The following is a 23,375-nucleotide window of genomic DNA, read 5'->3' as shown; positions in this document are numbered from 1 at the left end:
ACGTGCAGGTTAAGTGGATTGGCCATGTTAAATTGCCCTTGGTGACCAAAAAGGTTAGGAGGGGTTACGGGGATAGGGTGGAAATGAGGGCTTAAGTGGGTCGATACAGACTCGATGGGCCGAATGGCCTCCTTCTGCACTATGTTTTATGGGCATATTCTAGTGTGTAGGAATGCAATTTGTGTCTGATGGTCCCAATCCATCAAAGTTGAAGATTGATCATTTACTCAGAAATTAAGTATAAAATCAATAAGCAAGCCATCAGATATGTTTATTAAAGGAGTATGTCCATCTTTACAATAAAGATACAAAAACAACCTTTCCCTCCCCTAGTGGAATAAGATATACACAGTATTGCAGGTAAAAGCACTGGCTAGCAGTTGTTAACTTTACAGTATACGGAAAACAAAGGCAACACTGTCAAAAGGTTCAGCTTAAGATCATTTAGAGGAAGGTAGATTTTATCAGTTAATTATGAAAACATGGCTACCCAAAACTCACCAGAGAGAAATTTACATCAAGAACACTGGCTAACTTTTTAAATACAGAAACAAGAGAAAAAAATATCTCCAGTAGATACAGAACTGTTCTTTTAGCTGAGACTCTATTCAATTTAGCACCATTTGCAGACGAATCCTGCATATTGGGTGGAGAAACAATATACTCCCAACAACCCACTGCAAAGCCTAGAAACAACTTTAAGTTTTTCATCTAACATTCCCAATGGGTCTTTTAAAAAACTGGAAGGAGTTGTTTCCTTTCAACAAGTTAACATTTACATAACATTGTGCAGTAATTTATTGGGGAGGGGTAAGAAATCAAAGAAAATTGCAGGATAAATTTAAGAAACAAGACTTAAGATTACTTAAAAAAGACTTCACTTTGTAAAAACAACTATAATTAAAATATATATGGCAATATTCAGGGGTCCCTGAGTTATTTTAAAAAAAGAATGGAGATTTTGAGTGGAATTTTCCATCAGTGGGATCCTCCGCTTCGCCGGCAGCGCACTCATGCCCGTGAATTTCCTGACAGCATGGGGGTGGCCACAATGGGAAACCCCATTGTCCGGCTGCCGGGATGGAGGATCCCGCTGCTGGCGGGGGCACACCGTACCAGAAAACAGGTGCAAGCCCTTAGTCTTGTAAAAAAAAAAAATTTACACTTTTGTGCTGTAGAATTACAAATTGGTGCAAATACTGTATGTAACAACCTGGTATGAACGTAAGCTGCTGTCCAGAACTTGGTTCTGTTCTTCAATTATAAAACTAGTTCTAATCCCTTGAGACAAGTGACTGCTGCATATTGCAACATACAGTGCTCTATTCTGCTTAGTGCATACTGCAATGTGTTTAGTTGTCCCCCAGCATTCAATTAAAAAAAGTTTTATAAATGGATTTATAAAGATGTAATTTTATAGTAACTTTGTAACTAGTCAGAAAGCTCACAAATTGTTTACTGTTACAAAAAGTTAACCAGATTACCAATATTTTAAAATATCTGTACATCTAACTAAAATTAATTTTGCAGTCCTTTGCATAATGAATACTATATAAATTTCTAATCTGTAAGGCACCAATAGAGTAACATCTATCACTGTCCATTGTGCAGCAATTTTACTTTACAGGTTAACCTAATTCTGGGAACCTTAAGCAGTTGTTTCCAAACACAAAAATACTCACATGAACAACACAAAAATACATTTTCAAATACAATATAATTATTCAAAAATAGTGAAATAAATCAAGTATAACAAAAGCACTCAAGAAAACCCACTGTTGACTTGTATAATTCATACCTGTTTAAAAAAAAAAGGAGGAATGTTGCAAATAATTCCGGATAACAATGACAAACATAAATGTGCATTATTTGTGAATATAGCTTGCTGTAATTTGTGAAGGAATAACATTCCTTTAGAATTTAAACTGAAATTTGAAAGTGCATAATTCACAAAAACGGCACATTTCAATTTTATTGCTGATAGTACAATGGCTTAAAGGATTGATCCAGAATTAAAGAGCTTCCCCCCACACCCATTGTGCAAGTAAAACTGATATTTTCCAATAATGCTCAGCCAGTCACCTTTTGTGAAGCAAGTATCAGCTCGGAACTGTGGTACTGAAGGAAAGCACTTCAATTGTCACCAACCCTCATGGCTCTCTGCTCGGCTTTAGTTTGAGCATTGTTCACATATTGAATCCAGAAGCATGGCACAACAGTTCTTGGCATGTCGACAAGCTGTTTCTATTTGAATATCTGTAGAGGAAATAGAGGCTCACAAAACAATACTTTTGTCAGAGTTCATTACTTTAAAGAAAACCCTCAAAAATGCAGAGTGTTTCCATCCCACAATTCAATAGATAAACTCTCCTGAAATTTCCTGTAAGGTATTAAAGGGTTCTTCAAATTTGAAGCGTTTGGAGATGGCTTTTTGCTCAGTTTTTAGGTTTTCTTTCTCAGACTGTCTGCACTGTCCCAATGTGTATGAGGCCATGACAATGAGCTCTTCCGTTTCTTGGCTTTGCTTTTCCGATTCTTCTGAAACTGTGGTTTCAAGGGTGTCGGTGGAAGTTTCAGTGACAAATTCCGTTTCATCGCATTCATGTGCCAACCATGGGTGCCTGAGACACTCCTCAGCTAAAGCTCGTTCTCTGCCGAAGAAAGAAACATACTAAACAATAGTAGAAAAGTCAAACATCATTTTGAATCAAACCATGCTACAGGCACTGGGTGCGTAAATCTCGGCTCATGGTATGAGAAAATGTAATAGCGTGATACATCAATTGACGGACGTGGTTCTTAGGCTAGAAATAGGTATCGGAAGAGCAGGGATTATTCGGATTTGAGCAAAGGGAACACAATCTTGAAAATCGCTAATGTCGCAAAAGGTTTGCCAAACCGAGAGGAAGACTTTAGAAAAGCAAAGATAGGTTAACAGATGCCCTTGAATGTGGATATACGAGGAGTAACACAGTTTGGCAAGATAAATATGGAATGCGAGAATACACTCAGTTGAATAGTGTGGATTTACAGAGAATAAATTCAAATACATAATTCCCTGAAAGTACAAAAGCAGCTGGAAAAAAACAGAATAAAAGTCAACAGCATTTTACGTTTCACAAACAAGATTATTTTAAACAATTACTAAATTAAAGTAATAAATTTGTACAAAATATTTGGCCACAGGAAGAAAAGTGTAAAATTATAGGGCACTTTATAGAAAGAATATTAACGCTTTTGAGATAATACAGAATAAATTCATCAGAATGAGGCTAAGCGTAAAAAATCAGTAATGAGGATAGATGCTAGAGATTTGGATTATTTCCATTGGAGCATAGAAGATCGAGCAAAAATTTAATAGGGTAGAGAGTTTGTGCTTATGTTTTTTTTAAACATTAATTCCTGGAAAACCCAGCATTTCTTGCCATTCCCTAGGTTCCTTTGAGAAAGTGGCCAGGAGCCACCTTTTTAAACCGCTGTCGTCCATGTAGTGTAGAAACGCCCACAGTGCGATTAGGAAGGAAACTCCAGGGTTTCAACTCAGTGAGAGGGAGATAATTAGCCATTGTCCACGAGAGAGACACGGGCATTTCTCTCTCTTAGGGAGAGACAAGTGGTTTTATATAGCTTGAAGGGCACTGCTGAGCATCAAGAATAGGGCAAGACAAGAAAGCAGACTACTAAGGTGCACAGAGATTGAACCTGCAATGTTGGCATCATTCTGCGCCACACTCTAGTTATTCAACCAACCGAGCTAACGAACCCCCAGCCAGTGACAGTGAAGGAACAAGAGGCATGCTTCAAAGTCAGAATTGTGTGTGGCTTGGAGGGGAACTTGCAGGTGGTGGTGTTCTCATATGCCTGTTGCCCTCGCCCTTCTAACTGGTAGAGGTCATTGTTTGAAAGCTGCAATCAAAGGAGACTTGGTGAGTTCCTGCAGTGCATCTTGTAGATGGTACACATTGCTGTCACTGTGTTCATGGTGGAGGGAGTGAATATTTGTGGATGGAGTGCAAATCAAATGGCTATTTTGTCCTGGATTGCGTCAAGCTCCTTGAATGTTAGAGCTGCACTCATCCAGGCAAATGGGAGTATATCATGACACTCCTGACTTATGCCTTGCAGATGGTGGCCAAGCTCTGGCAAGCCAGGAGGTTAGTTACTTGAATCATAGAATCCCTACAGTGAAGAAGTAGGCCATTTGGCCCATTGTCTCTGCACTGAGAATTTCCAGCCGCTGACCTGCTCCTGTAACCATCGTATTTATATGGCTGGTCCAGTTCAGTTTCTGGTCAATTGTAAGCTCAGAATGTTGAAGGTAAAGGTAAAGTGATGTTAATGCCATTCAATATCCACAAGGAAATGGTCAGATATTCTCTTGTTGGGGATGGTCTTTGTCATGCTACACAAATGCCAGACAATGTAACTTGCCACTTATCAGACCAAGGCTGAATATTGTCCATGTCTTACTGAATATTGGCATGGACTACTTCAATATCTGAAGCATTGTGAATTGTACTGAATGTTGTTCAATCATCAGCGAACATCCATCAGTCAACATCCCCACTTCTGACCTTATGAAGGTGTGAGGGAATCTACATTTTTGGATTTTTGTCTTTGTGCTTTTGGATGTGGGGCCATAAGGTATAGAATGTACCACGGGTTGACACATTAGACCCTGCCTCAGAAGGCTGATCTGACTTCGGACGCTGTGACGGTAGGTATGGGTATGTCCGAGGCTGCTGGGGCAGTTGGCCACGGTTTGTTGGTTTCCTGCTCGAAACGAGCATAGAATGCATTGAATTCATCAGAGAGGAGTCCGTTAAGCTTTGCCATAACCGATAAGAGTCCGTGTTGTTAATCTGTGACTCTAGCTTAGTCTGGTATTGTCTCTTGGCATCCCTGATGGCTTTGCGGAGGTCATACCTAGATTTTCTGTATAGGTCAGGGTCACCTGTTTTGAACGCCTCAGACCTGGCCTTTAGTAGGGAGTGAATCTCCCGATCAAACCATGGTTTCTGGTTGAGGAACGTGTGTCTTCTACACACTTGCTGATGAAGTCTGTGACGGTAGTGGTATACTTGTTTAGGTTAGCCGCTGAATTCTTGAATATGGACCAGTCCACTGTCCCCAAGCAGTCATGTAGGAGTTCTTCCATTGCCTCGGACCAACATTCCACAACCTTAACCAGATTCTCCCGCATAAGTTTCTGCTTTTAGTCTGATTTTCCAAAGTGCAGTCAAGGGATGGGTCGGTAGGTGCACTTGATGTTTGTGTAGCAGTGGTCAAGGATGTTGGGGCCCCTGGTGGGACAGGAGATGTGTTGGTGGAATTTTGGCAGTACACTCTTGAGTTTGGGCCTGGTTGAAGTCCCCGGTCACGATGAATAAGTCCTCTGGGTATTCTGTTTCATTGTTATTTATAAAGGTGTACAATTCATCAAGTGCCTTCTTCACTTCCGCCTGGGGTGAGATGTAGACCGCTGTGATAATGGCTGTAGTGAACTCACGTGGAAGGTAGTATGGGCGGCACTTCACAGTCAGGTATGCCAGGTCTGGGAAGCAGTAATTCACCAGGGTCGCCACATCTGAACGCCAGGGGGAGTTGATGAGGAGGCAAACCCCTCCACCCTTCGCTTTGCCCAATTCTGCCGTGCGGTCCACCCGTTGTATTGAGAAGCCGTCAGGTTGTATGGCACAGTCCGGTGAGACAGGAGTGAGCCATGTCTCCATGAAACAGAGCATACAGCAGTCGCTTACTTCCCTCTGGGAGGTAAGTCTAGCGTTAAGCTCGTCCAGCTTTTCAATCGCTTGAACGTTTGCCAGGAGTATGCTGGGGAGAGGAGACGTGAAACTGCATTGTTTTAGTCTCACCTGCAGACCGCCGCGTTTCCCTCGCTTCCTCAGTCGGCAGCTGCTCATGGATGGTCCCGGGATCTGATGGGAGAAGTCTGACCATGTGGAAGGTAAGTGGTTGAGTCTGGTGGGGTCCTGGGTACTGGTTGCGATTCTGGGGTTGCCCGAGGGGGGTGGGCATGTTTGCCCTGGGGTTCTGTGAGGACGGGTCGAACTTTCGACGTGGCACTCAGAATGACTAGAAACATCACTTACAAAGCCCAAGTCTCAAATGATTGGAAGCAAAAATGACAAGAAGACAGGCTGATGGAAAAAGATAAGATATGTATGCAGCAAAGAGAAATGTACACAAACAAAACAAGAATTTAGCCACAGCATTGCTTGTTCTACCCATGTCCAAAATAAAGGTGGAAAAAGTTTTCAACTTGCTGGCTCACCTTTTCAACCAACTCCATTTCACCAGGTAACCAGTGATATTAATCCACGCCATTATTACTGACTTGGGGATAGAAAATAAGCAACATAATTTACCAAATAGGCCTCAAAGTTTTTCATTGAGCTAAATGAATTAATGAGAAACAAGATAAAATCGCAAACTTACTCAGGTTCCTTAACAAGAAGTGTCTTAATGAAGTCTATGGCCTCTTTGGAGATGTTGTCAAAATCCTCTTCCGTGAAGCTGAGATTTATCTGAGAAATGTTGAGGAAAGTTTCTTGCTTGTCATCTCCCAGGAAAGGGGATACCCCTGTCAGCATGACATAGGCAAGGACACCTATACTCCTAAACAGAGGAAAGTTATTCTGAGGAGCAGTTCCAACCAATTCAATTGCAACACTAATTTTAAAAGGTCACAACTAGATTAACTTACCACATATCTGTCGCTGTGCTGATTGGCTCATAATTTAAAATTTCAGGAGCTGAAAAAAGTAGAAAATAAATATATGTTTCGTAGCAAATTTATTGGACTTCACAAATAATCAGGGTGCACGCATACAGCGATGAACATCTTTCAATATTTGTGAGAAACCTACGTTTGTCGTAGAGAAGGATTAGGAAGATTTTTTGCTGGCCTGGCTGACAGCGAGCAGGTTGAAAGGAAAGGAGGGGCACCCCAAAGTTTGGTATTCTCGCACGTGCTGTGGCACTTTAAGCAGACACGGCCCAATTGACAGCTGGGCATTCAGTCGGGTGGGTAGCTTACTGACACACACGGCAACAGACATGTCTGTACCGGGAACAAAGGTCAACTAGAGGAATGGTGGACAATCAAAAGGGTGACAACGGAGGGGGCTGATGATCCCTGATCTCTTAATGAGGAAAGAAGTTTGAGAACTGGTCATGGGAGTGGAGTGGATGGAGTTCCAATGGAGATTAAATATATTCTTGTAGATTTTATCACATGACTTGCCCTCAATTCATCCATCCTTGAGATGCATGGCCTGCTTACATCAATTAAAAGCAAAGATTTTCATTACCCATTTGCATGATGCTTGACTGTCAGTCACACAGTTTTCTTCCCCCCCCCACCTATTTTCAACATTTTTATTTCTGGTAAAGAGAAATGATCAAAGAAAATTTAAAAAATGATAATTTTTTTAATGCCCCTAGGAATTTTCTCCAGGAGTGCCATAGCAGCGTCCTGGAAATTGACTTTCAATTCCAGGTTATTCCTGTAGGATTGGCAACCTTAGGAATGTTGTGAAGTGTAGGACAGTGGAGGCCCGGAGCCTTGGGGGAAGGGTGTCCAAGGAGGCCCCAGGCATGAACGATTTTCAGGCAGGCACATGGATACAAAAGTGCGAAGCCACTCACCTTGGAATCCATCCAATCGTCACCTTGAGGAAGCTGTCAGGTTACCCGAAGCTCAGATTGGTTGCCTGCCAAAAGTCCAGCCTCAGTTGACACTGGCAATGGGTGGTTTGGAGGCGGCTTTTGGTTGAGACACAGATTTCGGAAACTTTACTCCCCAACCTGATCTAAACCCACCTGTTCTTTCCACAGTAAAATTTCAGCCTAATAATATTATCTTACTAAATCGCTTGAACATTAAACCTGTCATTATCTTTCCATAATTTTAAAATTAAAATTGATGTATTCTGGATAATTGGGCTATGTCTCCAAGCCAGGCACAGTGTTAAGGGTGTGAGTATGGAGTCCGATCATATTACAAGATTTCCCATTTGCGTAAAGTGAATGTGTCTCAGGCCACCGATATTGTAAAGACTAGCTGGTGCTGTGGCTGCAGCAATTACTGGTTTGAAGGAAACTTTAGCAAGAAACAGAGAAATCTTCAAGTAGTGGCAATTAGTAAACCACAATATTCATAATTCTGGTATGATAAAAGTAGAATCAATCCAGCTTAAATATATTTGTCCTTTGTTCCAGTGACAATTAAAAAAAAATTTTTTAGAGTACTCAATTCTTTTTTCCCCCCCAAATACAGGGCAATTTAGCGTGACCAATCCACCTATCCTGAACAACTTTTTGGGTTGTGGAGGTGAGACCCTCGTAGATAAGGGGAAAATGTGCAAACTCCACATGGACAGTAACCCGGGGTCAGGATCGAACCCGGGTCCTCGCCGCCATGAGGCAGCAGTGCTAACCACTCCGCACCGTGCTGCGCTATTCCAGTGACAATTAAGTATATAAATAATGAGTTAAAGATATGGAAGATTACTCAAAGTAGCGCTGCTAACTCAAAAGAAAATGTTTGTGCTAATAATGGGCTTCTTAAATCTCAATTACATTGCTAACCTTGCCAGGCCAAGTCAAATGCAGCGTACAGGCAATTTGATAGCTGTCATTACATTTAAACAGGATGATTTTGAGGATTTGAATCTTAGCTTTGACTAACGTTCAAACTTTTTATTCACTGACAGCAAAGCTGCATATCGGCTTTAGTTCTAGTCTGGAAAGCACAGCTGTGTGACTGGTCATCAAGCAGCACTAACAGTGGAGAAAAGTTCTCAGCTCAGACCACGAATGAGCACAAACTTTACAAAACTCTCCACTGTGATGAACAATGATGAGGAAAGTAGGAGACTTCAGGAGGTCATAGATGGGTGAAATGGGCAGACACATGGCAGCGGAAATTCAATGCAGGGAAGTGTGAAGTGATGTATTTTCAGAAGCAGAAAATGGAGAGGCAATGCAAATTTAACGGTCCAAATTTAAGGGGGTGCAGAGGCATGCGGGGATGCACACAACTCTTTGAAGGCTAAAAAGATACATGGAGGGGCGAGTTTTGGAGATGGGATGCGCTTCCGCTGTCACTGGCGGGGAAGGTGCAGACGGTTAAGATGACGGTACTGCCGAGATTTTTATTTGTGTCCCAATGCCTCCCGATTTACATCCCGCGGTCTTTTTTTAAGAGGATGAGCAAAATCATTTTGGGCTTTGTTCGGGCGGGTAAGTCCCCACGGGTGAAAAAGGTGATGCTCGAGAGGAATCGGGGGGTAGTGTGGCTTGCCCTGCCAAATTTTAGTAATCATTACTGGGCGGCCAATATTGCGATGGTATGGAAGTGGGTGGTGGGGATGGGAGTGGTTTGGGAGTGGATGGAGGAAGTTTCATTCAGGGGCACCAGCTTGGGGGCGCTGATAACGGCACCTTTGCCGTTCCCGCTGGCGAGATACTCCACCAGTCCCGTGGTGGTGGTGGCCCTGAGGATTTGGGGTCAGTGGAGGAGGTACGTTGGTGCAGTGGGTGCATTGGTTTGGTCCCCAATATGTGGCAACCATCGGTTTACACCGGGGAGCTTAGATGGGGGGTTTTGGGTATGGCAAATGGCGGGAATTGAGAAGATGGGCCTGTTTCTGGAAGGGAGCTTCCCTAGCTTGAGGGCGCTGGAGGAGAAGTTCGGGCTGGCAACAGGGAATGACTTCAGATATCTACAGGTGCAGGACTTTCTGCGCAGGCGGGTATCATCCTTTCCACTCCTGCCTCTAAGAGGGATTCAAGGTAGGGTAGTGTCTAGGGGCTGGGTGGGGGAGGGGAGCGTCTCGGACAGCTACAAAGAATTAATGGGGGTGGAGGAGAGGCATATAGAGGAGCTGAAGTGGGAGGAGGAACTGGGGTGATATGGATGACGGAGGCGTTGAGCAGGGTCAATGCGACCGCTACATGCGCAAGGCTTAGCTTGATCCAATTTAAGGTGGTGCACCAGGCGCACATGACAGTGGCCCGGATGAGCAGATTGTTTGGGGTGGAAGACAAGTGTGTCAGATGTGCGAGTGGACCAGCGAATCATGTCCACATGTTCTGGGCATGCCCAAATCTTAGGGGTTACTGGCAGGGGTTTGCGGATGTCATGTCCAGAGTATTGAAAACAAGGGTGGAAATTAGTTCAGGGGTAGCGATTTTTGGGGTGTTGGAAGACCCGGGTGTCCAGGAGGAGAAAGAGGCAGATGTTCTGGCCTTTGCCTCCTTGGTAGCCCGGCGACGGTACCATAGAGTAGGGGGTTAAATAGGCGGGCCTTGGAGGGACAGATGTCGGCGGCTGCATTATGACTATTATTCTCTGTACTCTATTTTTTATACTGTGGTTATTTGTAATGCCAATAATACCTCATTAAAATAGTTTGTTAAAAAAAAAATACATGGAATCTTTGGTTTTATTAATAGAAGATGTTATTCCAAATTATTATACAAACACTACTATGGCCTCAGCTGGAGTGTAACAGCTAATTCCAGGCACCACACTTCAGGAAGAATATCAAGGCCTTAAGAGAGGGTGCAGGTGAGGATTACTGGAATGGTTCCAAAGATGAGTGACACTGATTTTGTGGAGAGGGTGAAGGAGCTGGGCTCTTTCTCTTAGAGCAGAGAAAATTAACAGGAGATTTGACAGAGCTATTCAATATCACGATAAGAGTAAAAGAAAATGAGAAACTTTTTTTCGTAGTTCAAAGGGCAGTGACTGGAGAACACAGATTTAAGGTGAGTGGTAAAAGAACCAAAGGTTTTTTATTGGTTGTGATCTTGAAGGCACTGCCTGAAAATGCGGTGGAAGCAGATTTAATAGTAACTTTCACTTAATGATTGCTGGGAAAATATGTAGGGCTCTGGAGCAAGAGCAGGGAATGTAATTAATTGGATAGTTCTACCAAAAAGCCAGCACAGGTTTGATGGGCTGAAATGCCTTGTTCTATGCCATTATCTGTCATAGAACCACAGAGAGAAAAATGCAAATAGTGAATAATGCTATAATGAACTATATAGTGAACAAAAATGGGGCTTTTCAGATCTTGTGAAGTGCAACACATTAAAGTCACAGAACCTTTCAAAAAACATCAACATTAACATGGAGAGGGATATCTTAATATAAAAGCCAAACAGTGTGGATGCTGGAGATCCAAAATACAAAAAAAAGCAAAAATTGCTGGCAAAATGCAGCAGGTCTGGCAACATTTATGAACGAGAAACAGAGTTAACCTTTCAAGCACAATATGACTGTTCATTGGGGAGACACGATTTTGTGAATTCACCCATTTAAAAAGCACACTAGGGAATGGTGCCCTCGGTAAGATTTTAGCAAGATTCACAAATTCTTCTCCGCGTTACGCCACTGTAAAACTGAACAAGTTCAGTTAAGAGTGAAATTTAGGATTACCTACCTACATATTCAGGTGTACCCATTATTTCTCTTAGCTCTTCATTATTATTTACTCTTCTAGAAAGGCCAAAGTCAACTATCTTAATATCTCCCAGAGGCGATCCATTCGTCAGAAGAATATTTTGTGGCTGGGGTGGAACAAAATATAGAATCATTAGGCATTGGTCACGAGACGGTTATCTGTACTAACAGAAACATAATAATAAATGATAAGTTCAATATTTAAAGTTTGCCCACTGTAGTTTTCTATAGCATAGGCTGTTGTGTACTAAGACTAACAGATGCTCACCTGCAGGTAGCCATTATTGAATAAAATTTATTTTCATATCCACAACAGAGAGGACAGTACAGTACACAACCTCCCCACTTAGAAAAGCAACCTATACATTAAAATGTAAAATAGTACAGGCGGTTAAAGTGAACGTGTTGCCGCGATATCAGTTTATTTTTCAATGCCTGCCGATTTTCCTGCCAAAGGCTTTTTTCAAAGAGATTGAGGGAAGGATTACTTCGTTCATATGGGGAGGGAAGGTGGCCAGAGTTAGAAAGGTGCTGCTACAGAGGGGAAGGCAGGCTGGGGGTTTGGGTCTTCCGAACCTGATGAATTACTACTGGGTGGCGAATGTGGAGAAGGTGCGGAGCTGGGTCAGAGAGGTTGATTCCCAGTGGGTCAGAATGGAGGAGGGTTTGCGCAGGGGGTCGGGATTGAAAGCACTAGCAACAGCGCCGCTCCCGATAGCCCCGGGGAAATACTCAGGGAGTCCGGTAATAATAGCTTCATTGAGAATTTGGAGGCAGTTTCGCCAACACTTCGGGTTGGAGGCAGGGTCAAGGGAAATGCCGATTCGGGGGAACCACAGATTTGAGCCAGTGAGGTGGGATGGAAATTTTCGGAAATGGGAAGAGATGGGGATTAAGACACTAAAAGATTTGTTTCTTAGGGGTCGGTTTGCAGGATTGAAGGAGCTGGAAGCGAAGTATGGGCTGGAGCAGGGGGGAATGTTTAGATACATGCAGGTTCGAGATTTTGCCAGAAAGGAGATACAGAGCTTCCCAGTGGAGCCGGCCTCCACATTACTGGAGGAGGTGCTGATGACAGGGGACTGGAGAAGGGGGTAGTGTCAGTGGTTTACGGAGTTATTTTGGAAGAGGAGAAGGCACCACTGGGAGGGATCAAAGCAAAGTGGGAGGAAGAGTTGGGAGAGGATATGGAGGAGCGGTTCTGGTGTGAGGTGCTCCGGAGAGTGAATGCCTCCACCTCGTGCGTGAGTTTGGGGCTGATACAGCTGAAGGTGGTATACAGAGCACACCTCACGAGGGCGAGGATGAGCCGATTCTTTGAAGGAGTAGAAGATGTGTGTGAATGTTGCGCGGGGGGGGGGGGGGGGGGGGGCTAATCACGCTCGTATGTTTTGGTCCTGTCCAAAGCTAGAGGATTACTGGAAGAAGGAGGTTTTGAGGGTAATTTCTAAAGTGGTGCATGTGAAACTGGACCCGGGTCCCCGGAAGGCCATATTCGGGGTGTCGGACCAGCCAGGGTTGGAAACGGGTGCGGAGGCAGATGTTGTAGCCATCGCCTCGTTGATCGCCCGAAGGCGGATCCTGATAGGTTGGAGAGCGACCTCTCCACCCTGTTCCCTGGCGTGGCGGGGGGACCTGTTGGAATTCTTGACTCTTGAGAAGGTTAAGTTTGAACTGAGGGGTTCTACAATTCATGGGCATTATTCATTATGCACTTTCAAGAACTGGATAACATCGAACATTAGTTGGGACGTGTGGGTGGGAGGGTTGGGGGGCAGGGGGCTGTGTGTGTTAATGGCGACTATGGGTGATCCCTAATTCCTTTTTGTCATTTGTTTGTGTGAACATGCGGGCTAATGTTTGGGGTTTGATGGGAGGATGGGCTCGTTGTTATTGATATGGGGATTGACATATTTGTTACTGATTATTGTTGGTGGATATAAATTTGGGAGAAAATGTGAAAAAGCAGAATGAAAATATATATTTTTTTAAATGTTAAATAGAACATGCCTACAATCTGCCAGAAACAATGGGTTGGATTCGCCAGCCGCGTGTTTCTCAGCAGTGGGATTCTCCACTCCTGCCGTTTGTCAATGGGATTTCCCATTGAAGCTACCCCATGCCACTGGGAAGCCCACGGGCAGGGGAGTGCTGCCGGCAGGAACAGAGAGTGCCAACGGCGGAGAATTCCGGCCAATATGACCAAACCAACTTCAACAATACCTGATAGTTTAGCAGGTTGGGTTGCAAACTGATTACTGTGATCACAAGTGTAGATGACGAATATTCCCAGAATAATTTACATTTGCAGAAAAAAATATTTTTCCTCCAACATACATACGTGTTTGACAAAAATATAATTTGACGAGAAATATTGAAACTAACAATTTCCTCCTTCCTTCCTACCAAATTTATCTGGCTGCTTTCTCTTTCTATCTGGGTCATCTTCCATTTCCACTCCGCTTTCTCAACTTCACTGACTGTCAAATCTGAACTCCGACTTTGACGACCAACTCCACTTAATGGTTGAGACTTTGACTGGGATATTGATTAATTTGTCTTAATCAAAGACTCTAGCTCACTTTGTTCCACTGGTGAATTATGTGATGTCATCAAACTTTCTTTTTGACTTTCACTTGGGACTGCAGGAATTTGAACGCTAGAAAGTTTATCAAATTTCCCTTTTCAAACAAATAATCTACATGAAACTGACAGAGATTCGCTCCAATCTTCATTTGCTAAATGAATGCACTCCGCCTCTTTGCAACAACTCCAAACATATACTTTTCTTTATCACCTCTGATTTTTCTCTATAACTTTCTGACTAGCACACAAGTTTCATGTGTTATGACTCATTTTCACTTACATTACTTTTGTAAAAAAATATATATTTTATTCCAAACATACAAAACATCAACAAAATACACGTTCCTTCAAAACAGAGCCAACAGTTGTCAGTTTTTCCCCTTTTAAACGCACGCCCCCGCCCCCACGCGCAACAACAGCTCCTCAAATAAAGTCATGAACAGCCTCCACCGCACCTCAACACCCTCTTCTGACCCCCTCAACTCAAACTTAATCTTCTCCAGCTGGAAAAAGACGTACAAGTTCCCCAGCCAGGCCACCACCCCCGGCAGCATATTTGACCTCCAATTCAAAAGGATCCTTGTCTGGGCAATCAGAGAGGAGAAGGCTACTACATCAGCCCCCTTCCCCTCCAGCAGCTCCGGCTCCTCCGAAACTCCAAAGATCACCATCATCGGGTCCGGCCTGACCTCAGCCCTCACTATCCTGGATAACGTCCCAAATACCACCCCCAAAAAAGCTCTCCAGCTTCTCGCAACCCCAAAACATATGAGCATGATTCGCTGGCCCCCGCCCACAGTTCTCGCACACATTGGTCACCTCTGGAAGAACCCACTCACCTTCGCCCAAATCATGTGCACCAACTTGGAACCGAATCAAGCTCATCCTCGGGCAGGAGGAGGTTGAGTTCACCCACCGCATCACCAGAGTCCCCAAACTATTTCCCTCCCCAACTCCTCGCCCCACTTACGCTTTACACTTACCAAGGCTGGTTTAGCTCAGTGGGCTAGACAGCTGGTTTGTGATGCAACACAAGGCCAGCAGTGCAGGTTCAATTCCCGTACCAGCTGAGAATTCTGAATTCTCCCTCTGTGTACCCGAACAGGTGTCGGAATGGGGCAACTAGGGGCTTTTCACAGTAACTTACTGCAGTGTTAATGTAAGCCTACTTGTGAAAATAAATATTATTATTATTGGTGCCAAGCTGAAGCAAACTAAATCGACATGGGTACCACCTTTACATGCGAGAACACCACCCACCAGTTACGCGGTACATACTCGTGCGACTCGGCCAATGTTGTCTACCTCATACACTGAAGGAAAGGATGTCCCGAAGCGTGGTACATTGGTGAGACTATGGAGATGCTGCGACAATGGATGAACGGACATCATGCGACAATCGCCAGGCAGGCATGTTCTTTCCAGTTGGGGAACATTTCAACATTCAAGGGCATTCAGCCTCTGATCTTCAGGTAAGCATTCTCCAAGGCGGCCTTCAGGACGCGCGACAACGGAGAATCGCCAAGCAGAAACTGATAGTCAAGTTCCACACGCATGAGTACAACCTCAACCGGGACCTTGGATTCATGTCGCATTACATTCACCCCCCCCCACCATCTTGCCTGGCCTTGCGGAATCCTACCATCTGTCCTGGCTTGAGACAATTCACACCTCTTTAACCTGTGATTACCCCTCTCTCCAGTCGCACCATCTGGACCTGTAAAGGCTTAATTACCTGCAAAGACTCACATTCAAAATACCATCTTGCATCATTGAATTTGTCTATATATGTGTTTATGGAACCCACCTCTTCATCCACCTGAGGAAGGACCTGCGCTCTGAAAGCTAGTGATTTAAAACAAACCTTTTTGACTTTAACCTGGTGTTGTAAGACTTCTTACTAAGTATATGAAGACATTGGAGAGGGAACAGAGAAGATTCTTGAATGATTCCAGCGATAAACATCTGGTGAGATTGTTTTTTCTTGGAGAAAAGAAGGCTGAGAGAAAAATTGTGAGAAACTATGGCACAGTGGTCAGCTATGCTGCCTCACAGCGGCAGGGACCCGGGTTCAAATCCGGTCTTGGATGGCTGTTGGTTTGGAGTTTGCACTTTCTCCCTGTGTCTATGTGGACTTCCTCTGGGTGCTCCAGTTTCCTCCCACAATCCAAAGATGTGCAGGCTAGGTGGATTGGCCAGACTAAAATTTTCCCTTCGTGTCCCAGGATGTGCAAGTTAGACGGGGTTATGGGGATGGAGTGGGCCGAGGCAGGTGCTCTTTCAAAGGGGCATACTTGATGGGCTGAGGGTCTCCTTCTACACTGTAGGGGCCCCATGGAACTAGAGCTCACAGAGCATTACTGTTTCCGCGACTCCTACATACCAGATGAATATAAACGACCTTCCCCCAGGCATAGCACTTTGACTGGAACTGGGGGCATTTAAATGGTTGGTAGCTACAATACAACATGTGCACGATATGACATGCTGTAAAACCACTGTTTTCTAGCAGATCCTGGGCATTGATAACATTGAGCCTTTCTAAAGCAGGACAACACACTGCAAAAGAGCGAAGAGAGGGTTTGTTATGGCCTGAACACAGAAACACACCTCAAAATCACCTTGAACTCAATAACTGAAAAATCAAAGCCAGGGCTTGAATGAGTGATGCACGATCAAGTGCACGAAGACTTGAGTTGGGTACAACTGAGGCTTTATTGCTCTAAGATGTGTGGCCTCCCACAGCAGCTGGCGAAATGGCGGCAGCCTGGAGGACACGCATATTTATACTCCGCCTACCAATGGATTACCAATGTACCTATAGTACAGGTCCTACCATACATCACCTAATAGAGGTGCAACAGAGGATTACCACATTCACCCCCTGTTAAAATTGAGTACAGCGGGGGAGGTGGAAAACTATATACAACAAATGGTTTTCTTTTTCCATTTCCATTTACAATTTTTGATAGAGAGGGAAAAAAATGTCTATTGAAGATCAGTGGATCAGTTAGAAGCTTAACCGGTCCGGGGCCTTGATGTGCCGCTGGGAGCGACGTAGTGGTGGCGGCGATGCCGATGCTGGTCTGATGTCCGGAGCCTCCGGGAGCGTGCGAAAATTCTCTTCATCCTAGAGCGTGGGCAGTGGGAGGACATTTGGCCCTGGGGGGGGGGGGGGGGGGGGGGTTGCGGCTGGGAGCGCCAAGGGAGGGTGGTGCCGGGCCGGGGGGGTGTGTGTGTGTGTGACCTGTTGGTGCCAGGTCCCTGAGGGAGACAGTATCCTGGCGGCCGTCGGGCTACGCCATGTAGGCATACTGAGTGTTTGCATGGAGCAATTGCACCCTTTCCACCAATGGGTCCGCCTTGTGGAGTCGGACGTGCCTACGGAGCAGGACGGGTCCTGGAGCTGCGAGCCAAGTCAGGAGCGACACCCCGGATGTGGACTTCCTGGGGAAGACAAAGAGACATTCATGGGGTGTGTTGTTAGTGACGGTGCACAGTAGTGACCGAATGAAGTGTAGTGCATCAGGCAGGACCTCCTGCCAGCGAGTGGCTGGGAGGTTCCTGGCCCGTAGGGCCAGTTGGACGGCCCTCCATACCGTCCCATTCTCCCTCTCTACCTGTCCGTTTCCCCGGGGGTTGTAGCTTGTCGTTCTGCTGGAGGCGATACCCCTGCTGAGCAGGAACTGACGTAGCTCATCACTCATGAAGGAGGATCCCCTGTCACTGTGGGTGTAGGCGGGGAAACCGAACAGAACGAAGATTGTGTTGAGGACTTTGATGACGGTGGCAGACGTCATATCGGGGCATGGAATGGCGAAGGGGAATCGGGAGTACTCATCGACCACACTGAGAAAATAAGCGTTACGGTCGGTGGAGGGGAGGGGCCCTTTGACATCCACACTGAGGTGCTCAAAGGGGCTGGAGGCCTTCACCAGGCGTGCACGGTCCGGCCGGTAGAAGTGCGGCTTGCACTCCGCACAGATCTGGCAGTCCCTGGTGATTGTCCGTACTTCCTCGACGGAGTAGAGCAGATTGCGGGCCTTTATGAAATGGTACAACCGTGTGACTCCCGGGTGACAAAGACTGTCGTGCAGGGTCCGGAGTCGGTCTACCTGTGCGCTGGCACATGTACCTCGGGATGGGGCATCTGGGGTCTCGTTGAGCTTACCGGGGTGACACAAAATCTCGTAATTGTAGATGGAGAGCTCGATCCTCCACCTCAAGATCTTATCATTCTTGATCTTGCCCTGCTGTGTGTTATTGAACATGAAGGCTACCGACCGTTGGTCAGTGAGGAGAGTGAATCTCCTGCCAGCCAGGTAATGCCTCCAATGCCGCACAGCTTCAACGATAGCTTGGGCCTCTTTTTTGACAGATGAATGCCGATTTTCTGAGGCATAAAGGGTGCTAGAAAAGAATGCCACGGGTCTGCCTGCCTGATTGAGGGTGGCGGCTAGGGCGACTTCTGATGCGTCGCTCGCGACTTGAAAGGGCAGTAACTCGTCTACTGCGTGCATCCCGGCCTTGGCGATATCGGCTCTGATACGGGCGAAGGCCTGTTGTGCCTCGGCCGTCAGGGGAAAATGGGTTGACTGTATGAGTGGGCGGGCCTTGTCCGCATAGTTTGGGACCCACTGAGCGTAGTACGAAAAGAACCCCAGGCAGCGTTTGAGGGCTTTAGCGCAGTGGGGGAGGGGGAGCTCCATGAGGGGGCGCATGCGGTCGGGATCGGGCCCCAGAACTCCGTTCTGGACCACATAGCCGAGGATGGCTAAGCGGGTCGTGTTAAACACGCACTTCCCCTTTTTGTAGGTGAGGTTTAGGAGAGTGGCAGTGCAGAGAAATTTGGCAAGGTTGGCGTCGTGGTCCTGCTGATCATGGCCGCAGATGGTGACGTTGTCAAGGTACGGAAAGGTGGCCCGCAAACCGTACCGGTCGACCATTCGGTCCATCACCCTTTGGAAGACCGAGACCCCGTTGGTGACGCTGAAGAGAACACTGAGGAAGTGATAGAGGCGGCCATCTGCCTCGAAGGCAGGGTATGGATGGTCCGATTTACAAATGAGGAGCTGGTGGTAGGCGGATTTGAGGTCGACTGTTGAGAAGACCCGGTACTGTGCAATCTGATTGACCATATCAGATATGCGTGGGAGGGGGTACACGTCGAGCTGCATGTACCGATTGATGGTCTGGCTGTAGTCCACGACCATTCTGTGTTTCTCCCCAGTTTCAACAACTACCACTTGGGCTCTCAAAGGGGCTGTTGCTGGCCTCGATGATGCCTTCCCGAAGCAGCCGCTGGACCTCGTACCTGATGAAGGTCCTGTCCTGGGTGCTGTACCGTCTGCTCCTGGTGGCAACGGGTTTGGAATCCGATGTTAGATTTGCGAAGAGGGAAGACGGATTGACCTTTAGGGTCGCGAGGCCGCACACAGTGAGGGGTGGTAGGGGCTCGCCGAATTTCAGGGTTAGGCTCTGGAGGTTGCACTCAAAGTCCAGGCCGAGTAGTAGGGCAGCGCAGAGGTTAGGGAGGACGTAGAGGCGGAAGCCGCTGAATTCTATGCCCTGGACCGTGAGTGTGACCGTACAGTACCCCTGGATCGCCACGGAATGGGATCCGGAGGCCAGGGAGATTCTTTGGTTGGTGGGGTGTACCGCAAGGGAGCAGCGCATTACCGTATCCAGGTGGATGAAGCTTTCGGTGCTCCCTGAGTCCAGCAGGCAAGAGGTCACGTGTCCGTTGATTTTAACGCTGGTCGATGCAGTGGCCAGGTTGTGCGGACGAGACTGGTCGATGGTCACTGAGACAAGTCGTGGTCGGTCGTCGCTGGTGTAGGATGACGGGGAGCCCTGGTCCTGGAACGCTGACGGTGCCCATGTGCCGTGGGGGAGACAAGATGGCAGCGCCTGAAGATCTCGAGGAGGACTGAAAAACTAGAGGAGTACAAAATGGCGGCGCCCATGGGCTGCACGTGGCGGAGGTTGAACAAGATGGCGGTGCCCATGGGCCGCACGTGTTGCTCGGGGGGGGGGGAAGATGGCGGCGCCCACTGGCCGCGCTTCGTCTGAGGGAGAGAATATGGCGGCACCCACTGGCCGCGTGTGGTCTGAGAGGGAGAAGATGGCGGCGCCCACTGGCCACGCGTGGTCCAGGGAGGTGAAGATGGTGGCGTCCATTGTCCGTAAACGAGGGTGGTGGGGGCTATAGCGGCAACTGCACGGGCCTGGCACACCGCGGCGAAGTGCCCCTTCTTGCCGCAAGCCTTACAAAGAGCAGCGCGGACCGGGCAGCATTGGTGGGGGTGTTTCTGCTGGCCGCAGAAATAACATCGGGGACCCCCGGGGTTTGCTGGCTGACGCGTGGCGCAGACGTATTGGTTGGTTTGAATGTTCAGTGGCCATAACGGCCTGACAGTCACAGTCCCGGACGAGTGGGATTAGGGCCCTGCAGAAGTCTTCTATGGATCCACCAGGGGGTTGGGAGCGAGTGGCGAGTACGTGCCTGGCGAAGAGCGTGTTCGTCTTCTGAGCCTAATTCTCCTTGAGAAGCGACATGGCTTCGGCGTAGTTCGGCGCGTCCTGGATTAGCGGAAAGACGCTGGAGCTCAACCTTGAGTACAGGATCTGTATCTTCTGAGCCTCTGAGACAGGGGTGGATGCCGAGTTGATGTACATCTCGAAGCAAGCTAGCCAGTGTTGAAAGTCCTTTTTGGCGTCACTTGAATGCGGATCCAGCTGCAGGCGATCTGGTTTGATAAGGAGGTCCATCTTTTGAAAATCTTAGAGCAATAAATTGATGCACGATCAATTGCACGAAGACTAGAGTTGGGTACAACAGAGGCTTTATTGCTTTAAGATGTGTGGCCTCCCATAGCAGCTGGCGAAATGGCTGCAGCATGGAGGACACACATATTTATACTCCGCCTACTGGGTGGAGCCAGCAGGCAGGAACTACCAACGTACCTGTAGTACAGGTCCGACCAAACATCATCTAATAGAGTGCAACAGTGGTTTACCACAATGAGGCCCTTATTTATAGATGAAAGCTTGGCCTGCCTTTCTCTCAGCAGTAAGTCAAATGAGTCTGGATATTATTGGCAGGGTGAATCAAAAACAAGGTACAGTTGCAAAGGGCTGAGATCACCAGTGACAACTGCTGGGCAAACAGCTGATCTTGTGATATATTGCAGTCAGTTTTTCAATAAGTCTCATGTGCGTGCAGTGTTTAACTCTGGAATCACGGAGAGTAAATTATGGCAGGTACTAGATAATGAAATACAACCCGACTGCGGGGAAAACAATTAGAAGGCATCGAGAATTTTTTTTTTCAATAACAGTTTCTTCACTTTTTTTTTGAAGCATTGGTCTGGCTTTCCAATTCCTGCATCTGAGGAAACAAAATAGTCTCACGGGGGACAGGTGAACCAGTAATTGTGGCACAAGAATCTAATGGCAAGAGATAGAGCAACCCTAACTCTTAACTCCTGGTTTTTACAGCAGGTGAAGTGGATACGAGGAGAATGCGAGAAAGTCAGGTCAGGATATCGCGCCAATAAGACAGCAGCCCAGGGTACCTGGCAGGTGCATAATAGGCTGAACAAAATGTACAATGGCTACAGGACCCAGCAATAGATGTGGGAAAAGACAGCATACTATAAAAGGAAGCTGACATAGCAGGACATCAACATGACCATGTACTAAAGCAGACGATGAACGATTACCTGCCACAAGATGTTGCCTTTAACTCCAATCTAATCTCTCCACAATCGAATGGCCCTTTGCATTTCATGGATATCTATAGTTCAGCAGGGCATACATTCAAGCTGCAACTAACAACTGCGGAGCTTCCCTGGACTTCACCGTAACACACCCAGGATAGGTTTTAAATCACGTATACAGCTGTCATGATTAACCTCTTTTCCCCTTGGGAAATGAAGCAGTTGCAGTGGCATTTGACAGATGTGTCATCCCATGATGTGGAAAAGGCAATGAAGATGAAGGCCATGCTGACCAATGCAAAAGGCACTTATTTGATCTGTGAGCAGCATATTTGCTGATGTTGCAGTGTTAAATGAACATGAACCACAAGCATTACAATCACTGGAAGTATCAACTGTGTTATGATTTGCCTGTAGGTCTGTTCATTACAAGTGACAAGGCTATGTAACTGACACTCTGCAGATCCACAGAATTTGAGACAGTTGTCTAGTGTCCTTGATAAGTTAGTGTGCCGCGGCATGTACTGAGATCTGGTACCTTTTGATGCCAGGCATTCTTCATTCATCTTATACCGTCTAAATGACTAAATACTGGGGCAGGATGCGGTCTTTTTATTCATCCCTGGGATAAGGCCAGCATTGATTGGCCACCTCAACTTACCTTTGAGAAGGTGCTGGGGAGCTGCCTTCTTGAGTATAATTGATAGCCTGCTAGGCCATTTCAAAGGGCAGTTAAGAGTCAGCAACATTGCTATCGGTCTGAAGTCACATAGATCAGACCGGTTGAGGAGAGCAGATTTCCTTCCCTAAAGGATAGTGAATCTGGTGCATTTTTGTAATAATCCGTTGGGTTCATGCTCACCATTACTGATAATGGGTAATTTTATGAATTTAATTTAAGTTCCCTTGGTCCCATGTAGGGTTTGAACTCACCTCTCTAGATCATTAGTCCAGATCTTTAGAATGCTACAACTGTACCAGAACCACTATACTACCATATCCCCAAACTGACTAGATTGACCATCCTACTCTTTAAAGAATCTGCCTGATTTTTCATTCCATTGAAATTAATCGAATGAAAATCAGAAACTTTACAGAGTGCAGGCAAAAGAGGACATCTACAGATGAGAAATAAAACATCCAGGAGGGAAATAGATGAAACAGAAATAAAGCACAGAGGTTCCTTTTGGAAGACTTTGTAATTGTCCCAACTTTATCATTCAAAACCGCTTCACAGGCCACAGTTTTTGCATGCTTGCTCAATGAACTGTTAAGGCTCCTGTGCCCATCTTGTAAGTGCATATATATTTCTCAGAGCATCCACATGTTATTCAAATGACAATTTGCAGGTCTGCCCTGAGTATGTATCAACCCAAATCAAGTTAATAGATAATGTACACAAAGAATGAATATAGAAATCAGTGTATCACAAAACAATGGTCTGGATTTTGCAATGGTAATGACAATGAAACTGTCAGCATTATGCCACTGAAACCAAATGCAACTTTGGAAGTTTGCACATATGAGTAAATGCAGAAGTTGCTGTCAGTGATTCTATTTCTCCAGAGTGTGCACTG

The 23,375-nt window shown here is 46.0% G+C and overlaps 1 protein-coding gene across 1 annotated transcript in view; it reads right to left on the bottom strand.

Annotated features, from left to right (window-relative positions):
- Window positions 1–252: 252 nt before the first annotated feature.
- stk17a (serine/threonine kinase 17a) overlaps window positions 253–23,375 on the bottom strand; it is a 102,077-nt gene continuing 78,954 nt past the window's right edge. Inside the window, exons 4-7 of the mRNA XM_072508784.1 lie at window positions 11,472–11,598; window positions 6,725–6,773; window positions 6,457–6,636; window positions 253–2,651 (exon numbers count right to left, since the gene is read on the bottom strand). Coding sequence (XP_072364885.1) covers window positions 2,354–2,651; window positions 6,457–6,636; window positions 6,725–6,773; window positions 11,472–11,598 — 654 coding nt within the window. The 3' untranslated portion in view covers window positions 253–2,353. The remainder of the gene's footprint in view (window positions 2,652–6,456; window positions 6,637–6,724; window positions 6,774–11,471; window positions 11,599–23,375) is intronic.

Source organism: Scyliorhinus torazame, chromosome 6 (genome assembly GCF_047496885.1).
Source record: "Scyliorhinus torazame isolate Kashiwa2021f chromosome 6, sScyTor2.1, whole genome shotgun sequence".
NCBI lineage: Eukaryota > Metazoa > Chordata > Chondrichthyes > Carcharhiniformes > Scyliorhinidae > Scyliorhinus > Scyliorhinus torazame.
The sequence above is the reverse complement of the archived record's forward strand: the minus strand, read 5'-3'. Positions and strand labels throughout refer to the sequence as shown.